The following is a 20,215-nucleotide window of genomic DNA, read 5'->3' as shown; positions in this document are numbered from 1 at the left end:
TGCACTGTTGAATGTGAAATATCCAAATCTCTTCCTATCTTTCTTTGAGGAACATTGTTTTTAAACATTTCAATAATTTTCTCACGTATTTGTTGGCAAACTGGCGATCCTCGGCCCATCTTTGCTCCTAAAGGATTAGACCTTTCTTGGATGCTGCTTTTGTACCAAATCATAATTACAATCACCTGTTGACATCACCTGTTTCAAATCACATCATTATTTAACCATTTTACCTCATTACTAGCCCTAAATTGCTCCTGTCCCAACTTTTTTTGAAATGTGTTGCAGGTCTGAATGACCTGGAAAGGATGCATATTTACAAATGACATGAAGTTGACCGGACAAAACATGAAATATTTTATGTTCATATTGTCTGCAATGAAATACAAGTCAAAGTAAATTTAAAAATCACTTCTTTTTTTTTTTTTTTTGCGTTTTCCATACTGTCCCAACTTTTTCTGATTTGGGGTTGTAAAAAAAAAAACAGTTTGCATTTCATATCTGAAGGTCAAGTATACAGACCTGATTGGCACTTCCTGTTAGATTTATCAGAAATTTAATTTTACATTTTAAATATTCAATTTATTCAGTAAAAATTAAAAAATAGGCTTTTCTCTATCTTCATCCTCTCATGTAAAGATATTCTTTACTCTAAATATCTCATATACTATACCAGTAAAACTGCTCTTAAAACGTGAATACCATAATTGGCCAATAGAAGTCACTAAGGAGACCTGTGAAAGTATTTAAAGGGTCATGAAACCCCAAAACACTTTTTTTGAGATGTAAACAGATATGTATAGGCTGCACATCATTGAAAACACTAAAGGTACTCATTAATGTTATTCATATGTGAAAAATAGTTATTTTTGCATTTTTCAGAGCGATTTCTGTCTTCCGGTTTGAAAAGCTGAGTCGGAGCAACGTCACAAAAGCTGACGTCAGCGTGTACTTTTGGCCCAAGTATTGGGCTGCTTGAACATGCTGACGTTGACCGTTTCGAGTGATTCTCTACATATATTCATGACATAAAGCTCATTCAATCCAATCACTGCGCTGTAGTATGCATAAAATTTTATTTAGTTATTATGCATCAGTCACTTCTGTCAGGTTCATCTTCCATCATTATTGTTGAGACATGGTGGGGAAGTTTAGCAAGCAGCGTGCAGAAAAGTCAAGGAGGAAAGTGAGGTGTTGTTTTCAGCATTGAATCATTGAGTCAGTCGTGAAGGTGCTCCCTGGATTACTTTCGTGTGGGTAAAGACGATAATCTACGGTGGAACAGCCGAGGCGGATGGTTGCGCTGATACGAAGGGCGCTGAGCGAGCTGTAACCGGGACGCCGTCTGTGGAAGCCATTGCTAAGAAGGTTCGGTAAAGTAAAATTAACTTGAGGAATCGCATGGCAAACCTACAAGCATTGACATTAATTTCTTAATTTATGTCAGGAGTGCAAAATAACCGATCTGTAATTAACAATATTTTGAATGAAATATCAACAAGAATCAAAAGCCACGTCTTCTCCGTTTTATTTGTGGTCACAGACATGCACTAAACCGCATGTGTTCGGGCTCTTAGTGAAACAGTGTGCATATTTGGACAAATATAGATTTATTCTAGCTGCTGGGACAGCACGGGTTGTCACGGCAACCTAGCGCGCGCCGCTCTGCACTTCAGATGCACGGTCAGTGAAACCTCTTACGGGGTTGAGTCCCTTCGCTTACACCCCGATCTAGTTTCTTTTCTTGTGCACCAGAAAAGGGGCTACTTTGGCTGATAAGCCTGGGTGACCTGAGGATTACAGTGAGGCTTCCCCGCCGAGTACATCTCCGTGGGACCCCCACTCCTCTATCGCATCGCAAGCATGTAGAGACTGTGTTCGTGGGCGCGTTGTTCATCTTGCCAAACAGTGTGCATATTTGGACTAATATAGATTTATTATCACATGTTTGCAAAATATTTCGTCATACAGAATAACATTTCTTTTCATTTCTCACTGAATTATGCTGATCTGAAGAGCTGAATGACATTCAGAGCGATCTCTGTCTGTTCTTCCTGCTGCACGTCACTTCTGATCTCAGAGCTCTCTCATTCGCTGTACTCATCCTTCATCCCTCATCTCTCTGTTGTAAACATTGCCAACGTGTGAACCAAGAACATGTCTCAGAAACGCTGTAACTGCTGCTGTCGGTATCGCTATCCATGTCACCTGTGTTTGTGCATTGCCGCCGGTTTGCAAATTAGCTAATTTTAATGCGCCTAATGACACTCCCCTATTTATGCAAACCATTCCCTCTTTCCACACAATACCCATCCCACCTTTTCGCAGTCGACCATGCCCCTTTTTGGAAGCCTTTTCAAATCGAAGGTGTGAAAAAAAGCTGCAGAAGGGGGGTTTCATGATCCTTTAAGATGCTAGACTGAATTAGGAATAGCATAGTAAGTAGGGGTGTGCAGCAGAGCCAAATGCCCTGTCCAAATACCCACACTTGCTGTCTTGTGGGACTGTCCCATGTCTTAAAATTGCTAAAGTGCAGGGCCCTTAATGCACACTAAGCACACACTATCTCGAATACTGCTTCAGAGCGGCATTCGAAGCCAAGCATATCCCATCATTCATTATGTTCAGGAACTTGTGTGCCCCGAAATCGCAAGATGTCGAGGAAAACGTTCCACTGTAAGTTAAATGAATTAGATTACATATAATTTGGTATAGTAAAACGTAGTGTTGCACATTTTATTTGTGCAAAGATGAGTTGGCTATGTGTATTTTGTACATTTGCAACTGCTTTTTATGCCGAGTATTTTTCCTATTATTTGTTTGAATTCTTTATTCATTTATTACCCGTGCTTTTCCGTATAAGGTATTTGGCTTCAGGCACATGACTAATAGTAAATACCCTTACTATTTTCTTCTGCTATTTCTTAGTATGGTTGAATGCTATTCCGAAATCAGCCGTACAACGACATTTAACAGAAGTGTTATAAGAAGTGTGATAATTTTTTCCCCTTTCTTACCACTGTTTGTGCTGTGAAGACTCTCTAGTAAGAATTAAGTCAGAATTGGATGTGGTATGACCTTAATATCTTGTCTTATATGAATAGCTGTGAACCTGTTACCTTAATTGAAACTCAGTGATAAATGCTGTTTGTATTTTTGTAGACACTTGATAAAGAGGTCTGTCAGAAAACACTGAGTGATGACGTGCTAAAACTTCACACTGCAGCTTTTTAGCATCAGGGTGTTTCGCTTTAGCATAAACATGACAAACGTATGGTATACTTATGTTTACTCTGATGAGGTGAAACTCCACATATGAAAGATAAGTTCTTAAACGATTTCTTATGATGTGCCTCAATTAATCAGAATAGATTTTGTGGTAAAACAGGTGATGCACAATAGTTTAAATATTTCTTTATTTTATATTTTATACATTTTTATGAAGGCATAAATACAATAAAAACAAGTACATTGAAAACTGACCTTAAAGGTCTACTTTGCAGCATGACATTTATACATCATGCAAATATGCTTAGAAATATGGCCCAAAATGTAGTTAATTACATAAATTATTCTCACATAAACAATAAGGAAACAAATACTGAAAAAGTAATCCGCACCCGTTATATTTCAAGGCATGTTTTTAAACATCAAGTAGTAAAGATTCTTTATTCTTGAATCTATGCAGCTTTATAAATATAATAAATATCCATTTTCACTTAAGTTTGGTCTTGGTCTATTATCAGTGTTGTTGGAAACTTTCAAGCCATTCAAGTAGTGAATCCAGCTCTCCGATAGCCTTCACGGGTCCTGCTGCCTGATCAAGCTGAGAGACAAAAAGAAAGTTATTTTTTCTTTCATTTACTGTGCTGATTGTGGGGGAAAAGTTATTAAATTTGGTGGAAAGTATTTAAATATGTTAAAATATGTTTAACTGAGCTAAGATTATAAGTGTTGCATGCATGATAGGTGTAAAAAGTCTGAGGAACTTTGCAGGCCTAGTTATTATGTGTCCTTTCAGTGAATAATGTCTCTTACCTTGTCATACATGGTTTGAATGCCTGTGAATTTTAGTCTGGCATCTTCACTGCACTCACAGTGTGCATTAGCATGCTTTTGGATAGACAGAAAACATCACATGGTTAAGTTAGTATGCTAAAAGATTTCCAAGACTTACAATTGGTACAATGACAAAAAAAGAAGAAGAAAAGTCCCACAAAATGTTGTAGCATACACATTTTTAATACTAAGCAATGTTTTACTCAAAGACCTTCCTTAGGGATTTCCGATGTCATCAAGAGCCCAAAGAAGGTCTTTGGCCTTGACCTTTGTAAAAATATTTGTGAGTTACGACAGTATGCAGGACTTTTCCCATTTTTTTCCAGTCTTACAATTGCTACAGTTTGAAAAAAAAAACATTTTTTAACTTGTCTGTACTTACACACACTCGCAGGTCCTTGGTGATACTGAGGAAGGAGTTGGCCAGGACGCTGGTGGTTCTGCGATGTAGAGAATGACTGCTGGTGTAGGTGATAAAGACCTTATCCATGTAAAAGTGTAGGAGCTGCCTGAGGAAACAGCAGCTTTCTGTAGCCTAATAACGGGGAAGACACATAAATCACTGATTTTGGACAGTCTTAGTAATATATGGCACATTTTAATTGATCAGTTGATTCTACTAAGGTTATGATGCTATAGGTGCCACAAAAAAACTTGTTACCTGTAAACTGTTCATTACGTCTTTTCTAAGTAATCTGATTCCCTTTTGATCATCTGCTGAAATCTGTCAAAACAAAAGATTTTATCAGATTGCGTTTACCATTGTAATCACTACATAACCTCAAACCACTGACGCAATAAAAATTAGGCCACTAATTTTTTGCCAGGGATATGATTCTTCAGCCTGACGAAGAGCTGAACACATTGCCAGGAATTTCCACGGGGTCACTGTATTCATTTTGTTAATTTTTCCTTTGTCATGCTTAGAAGTCATTGGCATTTTAAACTCAAAACTGAAACATAAAAGCATGTCTTTCCACATGCTGTTCTTTTGATTTAGACACGCAGAGTCAAGAATTAAATAGTTAAAATAAATCAGCAACCGGTTGGTTGACATGTCAAGAAATCCCATTGACATCATCGGTGACGTTATTGTTATGGTGGGAATTGACTTGGCACTATTTATACATGTTTAGCTCGCATCAAAACGCTACCAGCTATTTTAACAAGAAAATGCTGAAACTAACACATGACTAAGCTAGACTGTAAGCGTGCTTACCATGCCTTGACGAATGTGCTGGAAGTGGTGCCTGAGTTCATGGGTGTGAATGTTCACTTTACACCTGCCCAAGTGAAGCCTCCGACCCTGTGCTGTGTCCCATAGACCACACAGCATGATGCATACAAACATGCTATTTATGATAATCAAGTCCTTCATTATACGTCTGACAATTCAACCTGGGAAATGAAGAAAAGACAGTCAAACACAACCTTGTATGTGCTACATAGTATTATATTTGTATGAGCTGTATCAGTCTGTTCTAGGATAAAATATAATAATAAATAATAATAATAATAATACATATATAACATAAATATATATGCTATGTGTTATGTGGTGTTACCTAGTGAGGTCCGAGGAGTGTTTTCTTCATAGAATGATGTGCACCTCTGCATGTTGAGGGCAGGTGCTCTTATAGTGGGACACGAGGGGAATTTTGACAGGTATTCCTTGATTTTCTTCTACCTCCCATTACAGTAAGAGGAAGTGAATGATTTTTAATTAATCACTATGGGAATTAACATGGAAGGACTTCTGTTCAAATAATGACTGACGTACATAATGTTATACAATACCTGTAGTACAATACCTGTACAATACCTGTTGTACTATGTAGTTGAGGAATTGGTAATATTGGGGTTGGTAAGATTTTGTAATGTTTTTGAAAGAAGCCTTCTAATGCTCTAATGCGCATTGGTGTATTTGTTTTATCAAAAATACAGTAATGTGATGGCAAAGCTGACAGTTTGTAAATATCTTCAGTGTCACATGATCCTCCATTTATACCGCTATTTAATTTAGTAATGAGGAAGAAAGACCACACTACTTTTATCTCATCATTTGGTTATTCTTTTTTTTTTTTGCAGATCTGTTAAGGCAGCTTACTGTACACTTGCCACAGGGACAGTCCCCCTGCGGCCGCCTTGGGTATCAGGGGCTTGTCAAGTAATAACGGTTCAATTCATATCGATTCCAAAATCTGACCGTAGGATGTTTCGTTCAACAGCTCAGAGCGAACATATTGTCCCTACCACCATCTATACATCATTGCACGTGTTCATTTCATCTGATAAAGGCTGACAGTTACGTCAGAGTTTCATATAGGTTTTGAACATGACAGCAAATTTCTTCCCGACATTGTTGTGTTATATGACAATGTTTGTTTACTGGTAATTTCATAATCAATTGACCAGAATTGATTGACTTTTGAAAGTACACACCATGGTCCAGAAGAATGCTTTTCTTTCATTATTTCTGGTACTGTTGGCATTGGCAGGAAATAAGTTCAGATCTTCCTTGCTCTGTTTCCTGATGCTGCAGGCAGTTTGTTTTCTTTTTGTCCTTCCTAACAATAGTTACTCTGAATGTTTGCTAATAAACCTGTCTCTGAAATACAGGTAACTGTCTGTCGTAAGAATTCCTTGCAGAGCAAGGAAACAAATACGAGAAAAACTTGTTTAATTTGTCGTTTAAAATATGAAGATGTTCAAACACTAAATTCATTTGCAATCAGTGAGCAGGAAGAGAATTAAAACAATGTAATCATTTTGTTACTGGATATGAAAAAGTTCCTGGCTGTATTATTTTATGTCACTCAACACTAACATGTGGACATCTGAAACATAATTTCAGTGGTTAACTTTTATATACATTATTCTTCCTTAAAAGGTTTAAATGGGTTAGTTCACCAAAAAATTACAATTCTGTCATTAATTACTCACCCTCATGTCATTTCAAACCCATAAAATCTTCGCTCATCTTTGATCACAAATTAATATATTTTTGATGAAATTGGAGAGCTCTCTGACCCCTCCATAGACCACAATTTAACTACCACTTTCAAGGTCCAGAAAGGTAGTAAAGACATTGGTCCCACTTTATATTAGGTGGCCTTAACTACTATGTACTTACATCAAAAAATAAACACAATGTAGGCTACTTATTGTGTTCATATTGTATTGCAAAACACTTTTGCTGATATTGAGGTGGGATACAGGTAGGGTTGGGTACCGTTCACATTTTAATGGAATGAAATTAAATCTCCTCCTGAAGTTCCCGAACAATGTCCTTTAGTGTCTCATTGACTACCTTGCTCAGAGAAGTTGTCAATCTCAGCTGTCAATCATTACTAAAACCAAACTTGTTTAAAAAACGAACACTTCAGAGTGAAAAAAATGTATTTGAAGTGTAATTTGATTGTTTAGTTTGTTTATGTCCCATTACATTTCATGGTGAGGGCGGGGTTTATGACCTTTATCCAACCACCTGGGGGCAAACGCGACGCTTTGGCTTGATGGCTTCACTTTTCAGGACTCGTGGCACACTTGGTTTACACTCATTCAAAGAAGTGCTGACTCTTTATAGGACACCGTGGTGGACAGTAACAAAGTGTTTTACTTTGTTGCTGTAGTACTTAAGTAAATATTTCAAGTAGCCTATCTCTACTTTATCTGAGTATTTTTATTTAGAGAAACTCTTACTTTCGTCACCCGCTCCGAGACGTGATAGCGGTGTACGATTTGTTTAATTTTTTAAGGAACCTGCTTAATCGGTTCACAAATCACACTGAACAATGCATTTGTTAATTGGATCGATTCAGTTGCATCTGTTCTCGAGTCAGCAACTCACTGTTTCAATCTTTGATCCGGTCAGAGCAAGTCTCTTTTTAACAATTCACTGAATTCACAAGTCAGATTCAAAATGACCCAAGAATGGGATCCTCAGAGCTCGAGTGTGCACGTGACTGAAGGTGTGAAAAGGTAGTTACTAACATATTTTAGGATTTATTCATCATATTTAGTCAGTTGTTCGTGTACTAAATCTGCTGTAAATGGGCTACTTGACTACTTGAATTCATAATTTTTTTTTTCCTGTGAGCTTTTTTTGCATAGTAAAATAAAACCTGTATCTTATCACTTTTTGCCACTTCTGTATTAAACAATAAACATTAGTGCAGCCTGAAAACAGCCATATCATATTGAATGTAATATAAATTGTTAAAAGAAAATTTTTAATATTTAGAGATGCTAATAGTATTTGGTGCAATATATGTTTTCTTGATCTAAATGAAAGTGTTTGAATCATAAATCTATATATATATATATTTGAATAAAGCATTTAGAGATTAATTTGCTCAATATAATGTACTGTACATGATAATAGTTTCCACAAGATGTCGCTATAGACACAATTTTTGTTCTGGGTACACTTAGCTTTGGAAAAGCGTGTATGTGTATGAGTATATGTAAATTACATCTTGTCTGGTTTTATTAGGGCCCAAGCACCAATGATGCAAGGATCCTATTGGAATTGCTCCATTTATTATTGTTGTATTGTATTTTTGTGTTATGTGAAGTGTGGAATATAGCAGGTGCATTCTACATTTGCAGTGACAAGAGCCTACTTTTAGATAGCATATGTCACACTACAATGGCATATGACCAATATAAAACCATATAAATGTAATGGTTAAATGAGCCTATTAATAATAATAAAAAAAAAAACCCTAAGTGAAATAAGTGAAATACCCTTTTAGTGCCAATATGATGTTTTTTTATTACTGTAAAACAAGTATGTTCTAATAGATTTTTTTTTCTATATGTATTTATTTATATGGAAATATTGACACGAGATGAAGGCAGGGCTACACACAGTACTTTAAAAACACAGGCACATTAAGGACATTTTCAACTACACAGTAGTTACATTATTCCCCTGTTTATCATTCATCGTATCTCTAGTCTACCCCTATAGACTACTTCTTGCTGTTTTATTCATTGTAACTACACTTGTTATCTGTAGCACTGTACGTCAGTTAATGTACCTTTATTTTTAGGGTTTAATTAATTCCAACCACAGCCATTGCTGCTTCTGTTCTGTATAATCACATAGAAACGTTTAATGCATGCTCATTTGTATTTAAGACAGAAAATTCAATAAATATGATGCATCGAAGGTTTTTAGGTTACACACTGAAACATTCCTGAACATTAAAAAAATGCATTGCCATTTGTTCTTAACTCCTTACTTGTTTTCTCTGGTACTGTTTGATTCAATCAGTACTGTCAAGTAGACAGGAAGGCCTGGTTGTGCACAGGCAAGCATAAATCTGTTCATCACTCATAACATCTTATATTACTATAGCATGGAGGTGCCTGAAGCACATTATGACATCAAAGGGCACAGGAGGACTCAAGTGATTGCCGTCCAGACGGAGGTATCTCAATTTGGGTGCTCCATTTTCATCGTGCATGTTGTCAGAGTTAGTGGGGCAGATCTCAGTGCCGTTTAGACCTGCAAAGACAAGTGAATGTGTTATTTTGGGAACATATTCTGTGGCACAATACAAAAATTGAAACGAAGTACATACTCTCGATGCTATTGTTGTTGAGGTGAAGTTGCTCCAGTTCGGAGTTGAACAGGGGAACAGTGCTCAGCTTGTTATGGGCCAAATGCAAATCCAAAAGTGAGCTCACGTTGAACACCATCTTTGGCAGACCTTTGTCACTAAGCTGGTTGTAGTTAAGTCTCACAAAGGCCAGGTTTGCAAAATCCTTGAAGTAGTCCTGTGGAATCTCCTCGATGTTATTTCTGTCCAAGAACAATTGGAAGAGGCTGTTGGGTATATTAGCAGGCATCTTCCGTAGGATGTTGTGGGCCAAATTTAGCTGAATCAAGTTCTTCAGATCTTTGAAAATGTTCTTGCCCAAGCTGCTGTCACTGATCCTGTTGTGATGCAGATCTAGAAGCGCAAGATGTTTCATTTTGCTGAATGCTCCAGGAGGGATCTTTGAGATCTGGTTGCGGCTGAGTCTAAGCTGTTCTAGACCGACCGGCAGGTCGTCGGGCACCTCCTTTAACTCGTTCCTCTGCATGTAAAGGTAAAGGAGGCTTGGCAGCTTCTCAAACACTTGTTTCTCAACTGAGCGGATGCGGTTGTTTCCAAGATTTACCCACTTAAGCTCAGTGCAGTTGTTAAAGGAGTCTGCGGTTACTTGATCAATGTAGTTGTTCTGTAGATACAGGTAGTGGGTTCGGAATGGGATGATTGGGACCTTCCGGAGGTTGCGGTTTTCACAATATAGGGCATTTGGGTAAGATGGTGGGCAAAAACACTCTCTTGGGCAGTCTGGAAATTCAGAGGGAGGGCCTAGGATCGGAGGGGGGAAATCTGTGGGTTCCTGGGGTTCGGGCTTAGATTTTGGGGCAGGAGAGGATGGTTTCTTGGGGGCAGGAGGTTTCCTGGTGGTAGATGGGCGGACAGGCTTTGGTTTTGGTTTTCGCTGGCCACAGACATCCGTGATCAGAAGAAGGACAAGAAGAGAGCAGTATGCAAGCCCAGCTTTCATGGTCCTAAAAAGAGATGCAGCAAGGAAACATTGTCATTTTTGTCATATTATCATATTTGCATACTTTGCTATCTTGAAAAATCAAGGTCACAGTTTGAAACGCTGAGATCTTTTTTGAAACTCTAAAAGAGACTTGTGTAAGGTTTCTGGGCTCTCTTGGGTCTTTTTTGGGGTAAAGAAACATAAAAAGGAGAGAAGAAACAACTGAGATATTAAATATGCATCTTTTTTTTTTTTTTTTTTTTAGATATCTTGATCAGGGTATGGGATGACAGAGCCATAGACTGTAAAGTGTTGTTTTTTCCCCCTTTTTTTGATGTCGTCTTTGTTAAAGCATGCAGTCATGTATGCTTCCAGTTAGGCTGGATTATTATGACTTTTACAGACTCTGGAAGAAAAAAAAAACAGCTCTGGATTTACAGGTTTTCTGCACAGGGCTACGATAAAGAATCTATTGTGCAATGCAAGACCTAGGAAAGAGTGAGTCTTAATGAGGGAAGCAGGCTAAACACCCCTGGGATCTTGGAGGAAACCAATGCTTGCTAGAGCAGTCGTAGTGTTGCTATGCTATCTGCACCACTTGGAGTTGAATTGCTGATTGGTGGAACACCAAAAACATTACATCATTACTTGGATGATTAAATAAATCTAGATCATACTGAGTAGCCAACCTGCTGTACTCAGCCAAAAGTGTTTTTCAAGATGTTTGTCTTTAGTTTATAATTCAGTTGGAGTTCACACGCAGTACAAACTACAGAGATGAGCAATGTTACTTGATTTCTTTCACATTATATTAAAGACTATTTTTTTTAATGGAGGTTTAAAACAGTTGAACATTTTTTTATAATTATTATATTGTATTTTAATAATTGCATATGATTTCATGTTTATAATAAATGTTATTGCATATCTGTGTAATTGAAGGCCAACATTAATGAATAATATATTTTAAAATAGAAAAATTATATATAATATAATATAATATATATACGTAAATAAAGCATCTTCATCAGGCCAAACACTCTTATCAAAGGTTCTTCATCTTTTTCTTAACTCCTATTTAATAACAATGAATGCTACCAAAGCTTCAGTAATTCAATATTAGTCTTGCTTTAACTTTGCTGGACCTTTAACCCAATCCCCTTTGAAACATGTTTTAAAGCAAGAACTGCTCATTTTTGGCCACATCTCTTTTGGGTCTTGACTAGACAACATTCAAATATGTTAATTTTGCTTTTTTTTGGCCTTTCTACTGTGGAGTCTCGTGTCTTTTAGATCACTATCTTGCTGTGTTACCTAACTGTGCTTCAGTTTCCATTTTTAAGTGTCCAGATGTTCACTTTTGGAATGTTCTGAATACAAAGCAGAATGTTCAAGTTTTAGTTGCAGTTCAGCCATTTGGATGTTTTTCAGGGTCCTTGTGACTTAATAAAAGATTTGAAACCACTGAAATAGTTTGGCAGGTTGGCTGCTGGGAAGTGATCTCAGGTCGAAGATTATTGTTCTTACTATGGTTCAGTGGGGAAAAAAATGCTTTGCAAAATAAACAGACTGATAAATTTAAAAATCTTTCTCCCTTCAGTAATTTTCTTTGGTAGTTTTTATATATATATATATATATTATATTGAGCAGTGTTAATATAATTTGGTTAATAAACTTAGTAGATAATAGCATGTCTAAAATATATGTAAATATTTTTTTACACTAGGTTACTATTAGATAATATTACATTTTATTTGATTAGATAGGTCAAACCTTAAAAACTTGTCTGTTCAACTCCATTGTTTAGCCTAAAGGAATCGTTTCACTAGAGAAATTAATGTTTTATGAATCCTATGCAGAGACTCACAACCAGGCACAAAACAAGGAGCAGTGCAGCGGGTCTGATGGATGATCGCAATCAGATGTTTGGCTCAAAGTGTCTGGCTGGGTGTCAGTTGCATGGTCATGGAGACCAAGCAGCAGGGCTCGGGCCTTGGGAAAAAGGAGACCTGGGAAAATGTTGATTTGTTTAGTTCTCTTCTGCATGCCTGCTTTAGGTGGGGTGCAAATGAGATTGCCATTCTATCTGGCCTTTGAGGGAAATGTATATTTTAATCAGAAAAAAATTAAAAGGCTAAATAATATTTGTGACCATATAAGGAGATTTGGGTCATTACTAGGCATAACACAAACTCATAATAACAAAAACATGTTATGAGTCAGTGCTGGCAGGACTCAAAATGGGAGGGAACTGATGTGTTTTAGATTTGGTTAGTGGTCAAAAAAGACAAAAGAGGTCTCTTGGATATCTCATTTCTGAATCAAGAGAGTAATAGTTTTGCCTAGAAATGGATCAAACTAAAAGCATTACAGGTCTGCTACCAAAGCAGTTAATATGATTAATGACAATGTCGGAGTAAATCAATGAAAAAGCTTCCCCTGACATATCAAGTGTAGGATGGCTCAGTTTGATGGATGTAACAGATGCTAATGGAATCACTATAACCAGGCTCTGCTATACACTGTTGTGTATTTTTTTTATTATCCTTTTGACTGGTTTCTGACATCTTAAATGTACACAGCAACAAGATTTTAACAGATCAGGGTGGAGGATATACCTGGACAGGTCAAAAGAAATTTAAACCACGTATAATTTTTTTAATTTATTTTGTTATAAATTATATTTATATATGTTTGATATTGTTTTATATATAATATCTTGTCTTATATTTTAATATTCTTATTATATTACATTCAAGGAAACTTTAACATCTAAAAGGTATTAACACTGAGAACAGAAAGCTTGCAAGGAAACATCTACCTGTTTTAGCATTGTACTCAGAGGTGTTCATGTGAAAAACCTGGACATTAATTAAGCCCTAAGAAATATGCGCAAGAGTACTGGGAAAGGTAGTGAGCAAACAGCCAAAGTAATCATGCAATTATTTAAGTAAATAAATGAAACTTGGCTAAAGAAAATAGACTTTAGGACTAAATTAACTCCTAAATTTATGTTCCATTTCGTGCCAGTATTCACAGATTTTCTGATCAGTATGTCTATATGTTGCTTGTCTCCTTTGAGACTGATTTGTGACTATTTTGAAGAAACAAAGCATTTCTTACCTGTTGCTGGTTCCTGCCCTTGTTTGATGAATCCTCTGGCTGTCACTTACTCTCACAGAGTTTTGCTCTCCCACCTTGCTTTCTCCTCCTCTCTCACTCAGTTTCTTTCCCCCTCTTTCCTCCGTACTTCCCCTGTTCTCCTCTGCTAAGCAGGCTGCCTATTGGGTCGTTCCCTCTTTTCCTTCTGAAGGTCAACAATTCTGTCTCCCTGCCCCGCCTTCAGGGAAAGTGCCTCAAATTAAATTGAAACGTCCATCCCTTAACACCAGGATCTTTTCTACCCTGCTGTACGCACTTGATGCATGTGAATGGGTGTTTATCAAGGACTACAGGGCCAGTGGGATGGGGTGGAGATCGATGCAGAAAGCGTGGGGTCAACATTCTTTCCAGCACCATTGCCTGCCCAGTCACGCGGATCCTTGGGATACTTCATCAAAATCATGTGCTTTTTATTTAGTTTAGAACTACAGAGTACTTTACAGCTTCCTATTTTTTTTAAAAGGTTAAAAAAATTATTGTGTAAACTCCCTTATTTGGATTGTCTGACTTTAAGTGTTTTAGGTTTTTAGGTAATTTCTCTCACACCTCCCTTTTCTCTCTTTCCTGTGATTTCAGGCCCATGAGTGTTTGTGCTTTGTGCAGTAAGCTGCAGCTGCAAAGCAGTGGTGACGAGATATACAATTCATATGTTTTAATCCCAATGAAACACTTTTTTTCTTCCTCACACATATTTGCACATTCACACCATAAAGGCAGACCCACCCTTATATTATAAACCCTAGAGAACTTCAACATCTGGAGTAACAACATCTGTGATGTATAGTGTTTCAGAATTGCAAGTCTGAAGAGTTCCAACATTTAGACAGTTGCCTGTTTTAAAGGGAGTGTTCAGTGTTGTCTTCCTCTGAGATCTCTGGCGATGTCCCAGATTTGCACATTTGTGCTAAATGAGAATCATGCAATTGTGGGCGGTAATTATGGCCAGCTTCATTCAGGGATTGACTGGAGCTCTAAAACAGCCTAGGAGCCTAAAACCCTACCGGCCCATCACAACCCACAACAAATAATCCCCCCTATATCAGCTATCTCATGCACATAATAATATGCTATAATAGTTATAATATTAAGTTTCAATTTATGAGAATTAAAATTGCAATCACAAAGTATAGTCTCATTTGTCGCAGTTATGTCTAAACAAAGTTGCAGTTGAGAAATACAAAGTTACATTGTGAGAAATTATGAATGTTCCAATGAAATAGTCACAACTGTGATGAAAACCCCCCCACAATTGTTAGATATAAAGTGACATTATAAAGTAAAGTCACAATTATGATGAAAATGATGTCACAGTGGCTGTGTATATTACTTCAAATACGAGATTCTTGACGCAAAATTAATAATAAAGATACTTTTAATTAAACACAAAAAAAAACGCCAGAATTACCTATTACGTCGTAAAAAGTCCAAAGAGGTGGAAGGAAGGGGTTCTGAAGGAGGACGAGAAGCAGTCAAAGACTGATGAGACCCAGGAGTTGGCAGAGGGAAACACTACGGTGAAGACCAGGGAGGATGCGATAGAGGGAGGAACCAGAGGATGACCCAGAGCAGATAGAGCCATAGGCACAGAGCCATAGGCACAGGTGACCAAGGTGGAGATGTGGACAATGACGGAACCAGAGGGAAGGAGGAGCCTGGCAGAGTCAGAGGGGTGGAGGGTTAAGATGCAGCTGGAGATCCGTAAGTCTAAAGCAGAGCCAGAGCAATGATAGACCAAGGTGGAGCCAGAGGGACAAGAGAGCCCTGCAGAGCCTGAGGGACAGTAGATCATGGTGGAGCAGAGGGATTGTTGGCCAACTTGGATCCAATGGGTTGGAGAGCTGAGGTGGAACTAGGGGATTGTTAGACCAAAGCAGAGCAGATGACTGGACAACCCAAGGCAGGTCCAAGCAGCTAAGAAAAGCCAAGGGGCTGAAGGGAGACAGTGGAGGTGAAGCTGAGGAACACGGTGGTTTTGGTAGAGGAGGACAGAGAGAAAGGCTGGGCGGGACGATCTACAATGAAGGAGACTTAGAGTTGGGTAGAGACAATGGTGATGAAGGACACTTGGTTCTGCCTAACCAGCGGCAACAAAGGCAACTTGTGATTGGGCTGAACCAGCAGAGACGAAAATGAAATGAGACTGGGCTGAATCAGCTGCGATGAGGACAACTTGAGGTTGGGTTGAACCAGCAGTGAGAAAGACAACTTGGGACTGGGCTGAATTAGCAGAGACAAAGATGACTTGGAATTGGACTGAACCAGTGGTGAGGAAGACAACTTGGGACTGGACTGAACCAGCAGAGATGAAGATGACTTGGAACTGGACTGAACCAGCTGCAAAGACGGCAACTTGGGACTGAACTGAACCAGCTGCGAGGAAGACGACTTGGGACTGGACTGAACCAATGGGGAGGAAGACAAGATCAATTGAGGATCAAACAGGACTGGAGATCTTGCAAAATGTAATCTTCCAGTTCATCAAGTAATAATTGATGAGGCTCCAATCCATCCCATCAAACTACACTAATATTCCCTCTATGGACAGCTCTGTTGCTGGCTCATGCACCTGGTCAGACTCTGCCATGTGCTCAGGCTGCGGGATGAAATTGGCCTCTGGCAAACACTCTTGGGCTCAAGCTCCGAGTCTACGGTGGACTCTGGCTTCTGAACAGTGGCTGAACAAACATGGAACATGAAAACATGGATGAAGGCTGGCTGGGCTCTGGGTCCAGAGTTGTACTCATCCATGAGGTAGACAGTGAACAGAGAGTAACTTTGAACCAGCACCCACTCTACGAATGCAGCATAGCTCCATCAAGGACCTTCCACAGGCAGACGTGCCTTAGACCGTTCATTGAGGCTGGTGTTCTAGAATATGCAGAGCGAGCAGTCAGGTAATGGTTGAGGCATGCCAGATTGAGAAAATCCCTTGTGTGATCATTGAGGAAGCAATCTCCCTGTTCTAGCAGGAGGAGGCGAACACAAGGTATATCCATTTTTCTTTTTTCTGTTTCTTGTTACTAGCTTTGAAGGATTCTGCGTTCTGTCACGATGGCTATGTAGTATTACTCCAAAAACGAGATGCGTGACACAAAACAAATGATAAAGATACTTATAATTAAAAAGAACTACACATTAAATATTGATGACACAGAACAATGAACTAAAGAAACAGCGGGATTAAATACACAGGGAATGATCATTAAAGAAATTGGGAACACCACTAACTAGAGACCATGGTAACAAACAATGAACAAGAACTCAGGCAAATATAGGCTGCATCCGAAAACCTAGGCAGCTGACTGACTTGTTGCCTCGCTGCCTTATCAGGCAATGACTTGTAAGGTAGCGTAAGCGCACAAAGGTACTTCACAAAACTGATGTATAGTCACATAACAGTAAATCACAATTACTGTATGAATAATCACAATTGTGAGGTATAAAATGGAGAAGTGAGAAAAATGTCAATTGAGAGATATAAAGTCATACTGTGAGAAATAATGTCACTATTATGGTGAAAAAAAGTCGCAATTGCTATAGATATAAAGATATTTTTTTTAATCTTAAAGGCATTTAGATCTATTATCTAATTTGATGTGATGGTCAAGAAACAGGACACTTGTATTGAAATCATAGTTTTTCAGTTCGCTTTCTCAATAAACACACTGGGCTGCATTGGATTGCTTTGATTTTGTGGCTTTCTTTGTCCACATTGTTGATAATCTGTTAATGTGAAGAAGTGTTTCTGGTGCTGGTCCATTTTTGTTTTTAGGAAGATCACTTTTGTACGCTGTGAGATCCTTTTTAAGGGACTCCACTCCACTTTTCATTTAAATCTTGAAACTCACTCTCTCAGTTCTTAAAATTATAAATACTGTATAGATTGATCTCACTATTCAGGTGCAGACTGGTCTGTATCAAACATCATTACATCACTGTTATAGTGGGTGTGATTTTGTGTGTGTAATGTAATGGGTCTTGCTCGGTACTGTAAGTGAGTCATTGTGACATTTACTCTGAGATAATTTAGGTCAAATATTATGTATGGCAAGACAATACATCTTAGCCAAGACTATATTATTTAATGCAGTATCATTGTCATCTGAGGCACATCTAAAGTTTGTTGTTAATTAAAAGTAAAAGGCTGGAAAGGGTGTAACTGCAATACCCTTTTGGCAAGGAAATGTCTTTCCTTCCTCTTACAACTTAAATTTATTTCCATATCAAGCTTAATTTCATGCTTTAAGATTTATTGCCAAGAGCTTAATGGTTTGGCACAGAGAGAAAACAATGAAGGTAGTCATACAGATGATGCAGGGTTGAACTGACCCTGAGCATCTGAAGGCAGATTTACCTTGTTGTACTTCTAGTATTTGCTAAGGTGTGACGGATTTCTTTCGGCATGTGCTTGACAGATGATTGTGTGCATCTGATGTGTGCAGTTTTGCCATCTGGGTTAGTTTTTATTGTGTGTGCTTACACACATTCACAGACAGACACAAATGATTGACAGATGTGCATTCTCAGACGCATAGTATGTGTGAACCTCACAATCATTGGAGTGTAGTCTTGCTCCCTATATTGACATCAGATTTGCATAGAATTATTAATTACATTACATCATGCTTAACAAACCACCAACCAAGCTACAACAAAATTGTGAGTTTTGCATCAGAAGCAGATGCTTCACCACCCAGCCTTTTCCTCTGTGTTTGAATTAATGAAGTGCCAGACTTGTAATGCAGTTGTGGCCACCATAAGCATTTTGATGATGTCTATGGTGGAGGTCTGGTTGATGTAATCAGACTGAGACTCATTAAGATCTTTGCTTAACAAGCTCTTTCTCCTACCCAGAGGGTATGACATCAATAACCACCACAGCTTGCCAAAGCCTCAGGGTAGAGTACAGTATGCGAACTCCACAAAATATCAGAGAAATATCAGTTTTTCTGGGAATTAGTCCAAGTAAATAAAGCTTGAGCTCATTACCTACCTTCAATCATAGCAGGATGTGTGAAAACGCAGCAGGGTCAAGGCATGCAGATTTGCCGTATGTTATAAAGGGGAAATTAAATGTATAGATTATCATACAGCAATTATTGTGTCAAAGCAGGTTGTAATGTGAAGCATTTTTTTTCTAACATGATGTATTATAGATAATATTTCAACAGATTGGTGTACATATATTCTGCCCCTGTTACATTTACATTTATGCATTTAGCAGACGCTTTTATCCAAAGCGACTTACAACTTGGGGGTACAATAAGCGATTGGTCGTGAAGAGTCGAGTGAGCGCAACAAGTGCCTGAAATACTTAGTCCGTGTACATTTCTCAGTGTAGCACAGGCTAGAGTAGGGAGGGAAAGAGGAGGAGAAAGAGGAAAGGAAAGTTTTTTTTATTATTATTATTTTTTTAATGAGGTTAAGTGCTCATGGAAGAGATGAGTTTTTAGTTGACTTTTGAATGTTGTCAACGAATCAGCGTTTCGGATGGCGGTGGGAAGATTGTTCCACCAGCTGGGAACGTTGAATGAAAATGTTCTGGAAAGGGATTTTTTGCCTCTCTGTGATGGTACTACAAGCCTTCGCTCCTTGGCTGAACGAAGGCTTCTGGTGGGGGTGTGGAGTTGTAGAATCGATTCAAAGTATGCAGGAGCTGAGCGCGTGGTGGCTCTGTAAAGCGTCGGCGCCTTAAACTTGATGCGAGCAGTGAGTGGTAGCCAGTGCAGAGAGACGAAGAGTGGTGTGACGTGGGTCCTTTTGGGCTCGTTGAAGACCAGATGTGCCGCTGCATTCTGGATCATTCAAAGTGTTTGGATCGCACAAGAGGGGAGTCCAGCCAGAAGCGCAGAAAGTCTGTTAGGCAGAAAGTCTGGCTCTTTTATAATAATAATAATATAATAATAATAATCTTTCTTTGTTTGTACTTTGTTTCTGTAGCTTATATCATTGCACCAAAACTCTATCTTTATGTGTGAATCACTGCATTCAGCATTAAGCTAGAATGAGACGGTCTAGTAAGTGTGCATAATTATAATTAAAAAATAAAAAACAAAAAAACAACAATAACTTTATACTACAAACCTTTATATGAACTGCCTTTCTAATAATGCAGTACAGGGAATGACAACCATCTATGGTCTCCCAGTGGTTTACATTAAGCATTTTTAGCATTATTTGATTATTAACAAAAACAAGAAAACATAATACCTTTATCTCCAAAATACTTTTTTGTCTTTCTACTAATTCTCTTCTTTTTTGTGAATTGGAATGTGTGCAAAGGATTATGGTTGATACACTTGATGCATCCTTCAAAACAGGCAGAGTGAAGGAATCAAAACAAAGGATGCCTTTAAAGGATCCTTTAAATTGAGACTCAGTGACGTGGCAGTCAAGATATGCAGCCATACTAGGATACAGCCTTCTGATTGAGAAGCACCC

General features: G+C 38.2%; 3 protein-coding genes across 5 annotated transcripts in view; 1 reads left to right on the top strand and 2 right to left on the bottom strand.

Moving 5' to 3' along the window:
• The window catches only part of fmoda (fibromodulin a), a 79,748-nt gene that overhangs the window by 20,867 nt on the left and 38,666 nt on the right, over nucleotides 1-20,215 (top strand). The window lies entirely within an intron of this gene.
• Nucleotides 3,743-5,410, bottom strand: il19l (interleukin 19 like; the record flags this gene model as incomplete). The annotated part of the gene is made up of 5 exons (XM_079843942.1): nucleotides 3,743-3,826; nucleotides 4,039-4,113; nucleotides 4,442-4,594; nucleotides 4,721-4,783; nucleotides 5,279-5,410. The coding sequence occupies 5 exons, from the start codon at nucleotides 5,408-5,410 to the stop codon at nucleotides 3,743-3,745; spliced, it is 507 nt and encodes a 168-aa protein (XP_079700068.1).
• On the bottom strand, nucleotides 8,161-14,068 carry prelp (proline/arginine-rich end leucine-rich repeat protein). 2 transcript variants are annotated; one of them, XM_079844091.1, is made up of 4 exons: nucleotides 13,736-14,028; nucleotides 12,480-12,621; nucleotides 9,651-10,633; nucleotides 8,817-9,574 (listed from the first exon to the last, which is right to left on the bottom strand). In XM_079844091.1, exons 3-4 carry the CDS (start codon nucleotides 10,627-10,629, stop codon nucleotides 9,411-9,413), a joined length of 1,143 nt encoding a protein of 380 aa, XP_079700217.1. In that variant the 5' UTR covers nucleotides 10,630-10,633; nucleotides 12,480-12,621; nucleotides 13,736-14,028; the 3' UTR covers nucleotides 8,817-9,410. The 2 variants fall into 2 exon arrangements, with proteins under 2 accessions (XP_079700216.1, XP_079700217.1); XM_079844090.1 differs by lacking the exon at nucleotides 12,480-12,621 and having other exon boundaries at nucleotides 8,161-9,574; nucleotides 13,736-14,068.

This window comes from Gobio gobio (assembly GCF_949357685.1).
Source record: "Gobio gobio genome assembly, chromosome: 19".
In the NCBI taxonomy this organism is placed as follows: Eukaryota; Metazoa; Chordata; class Actinopteri; order Cypriniformes; family Gobionidae; genus Gobio; species Gobio gobio.
The sequence above is the reverse complement of the archived record's forward strand: the minus strand, read 5'-3'. Positions and strand labels throughout refer to the sequence as shown.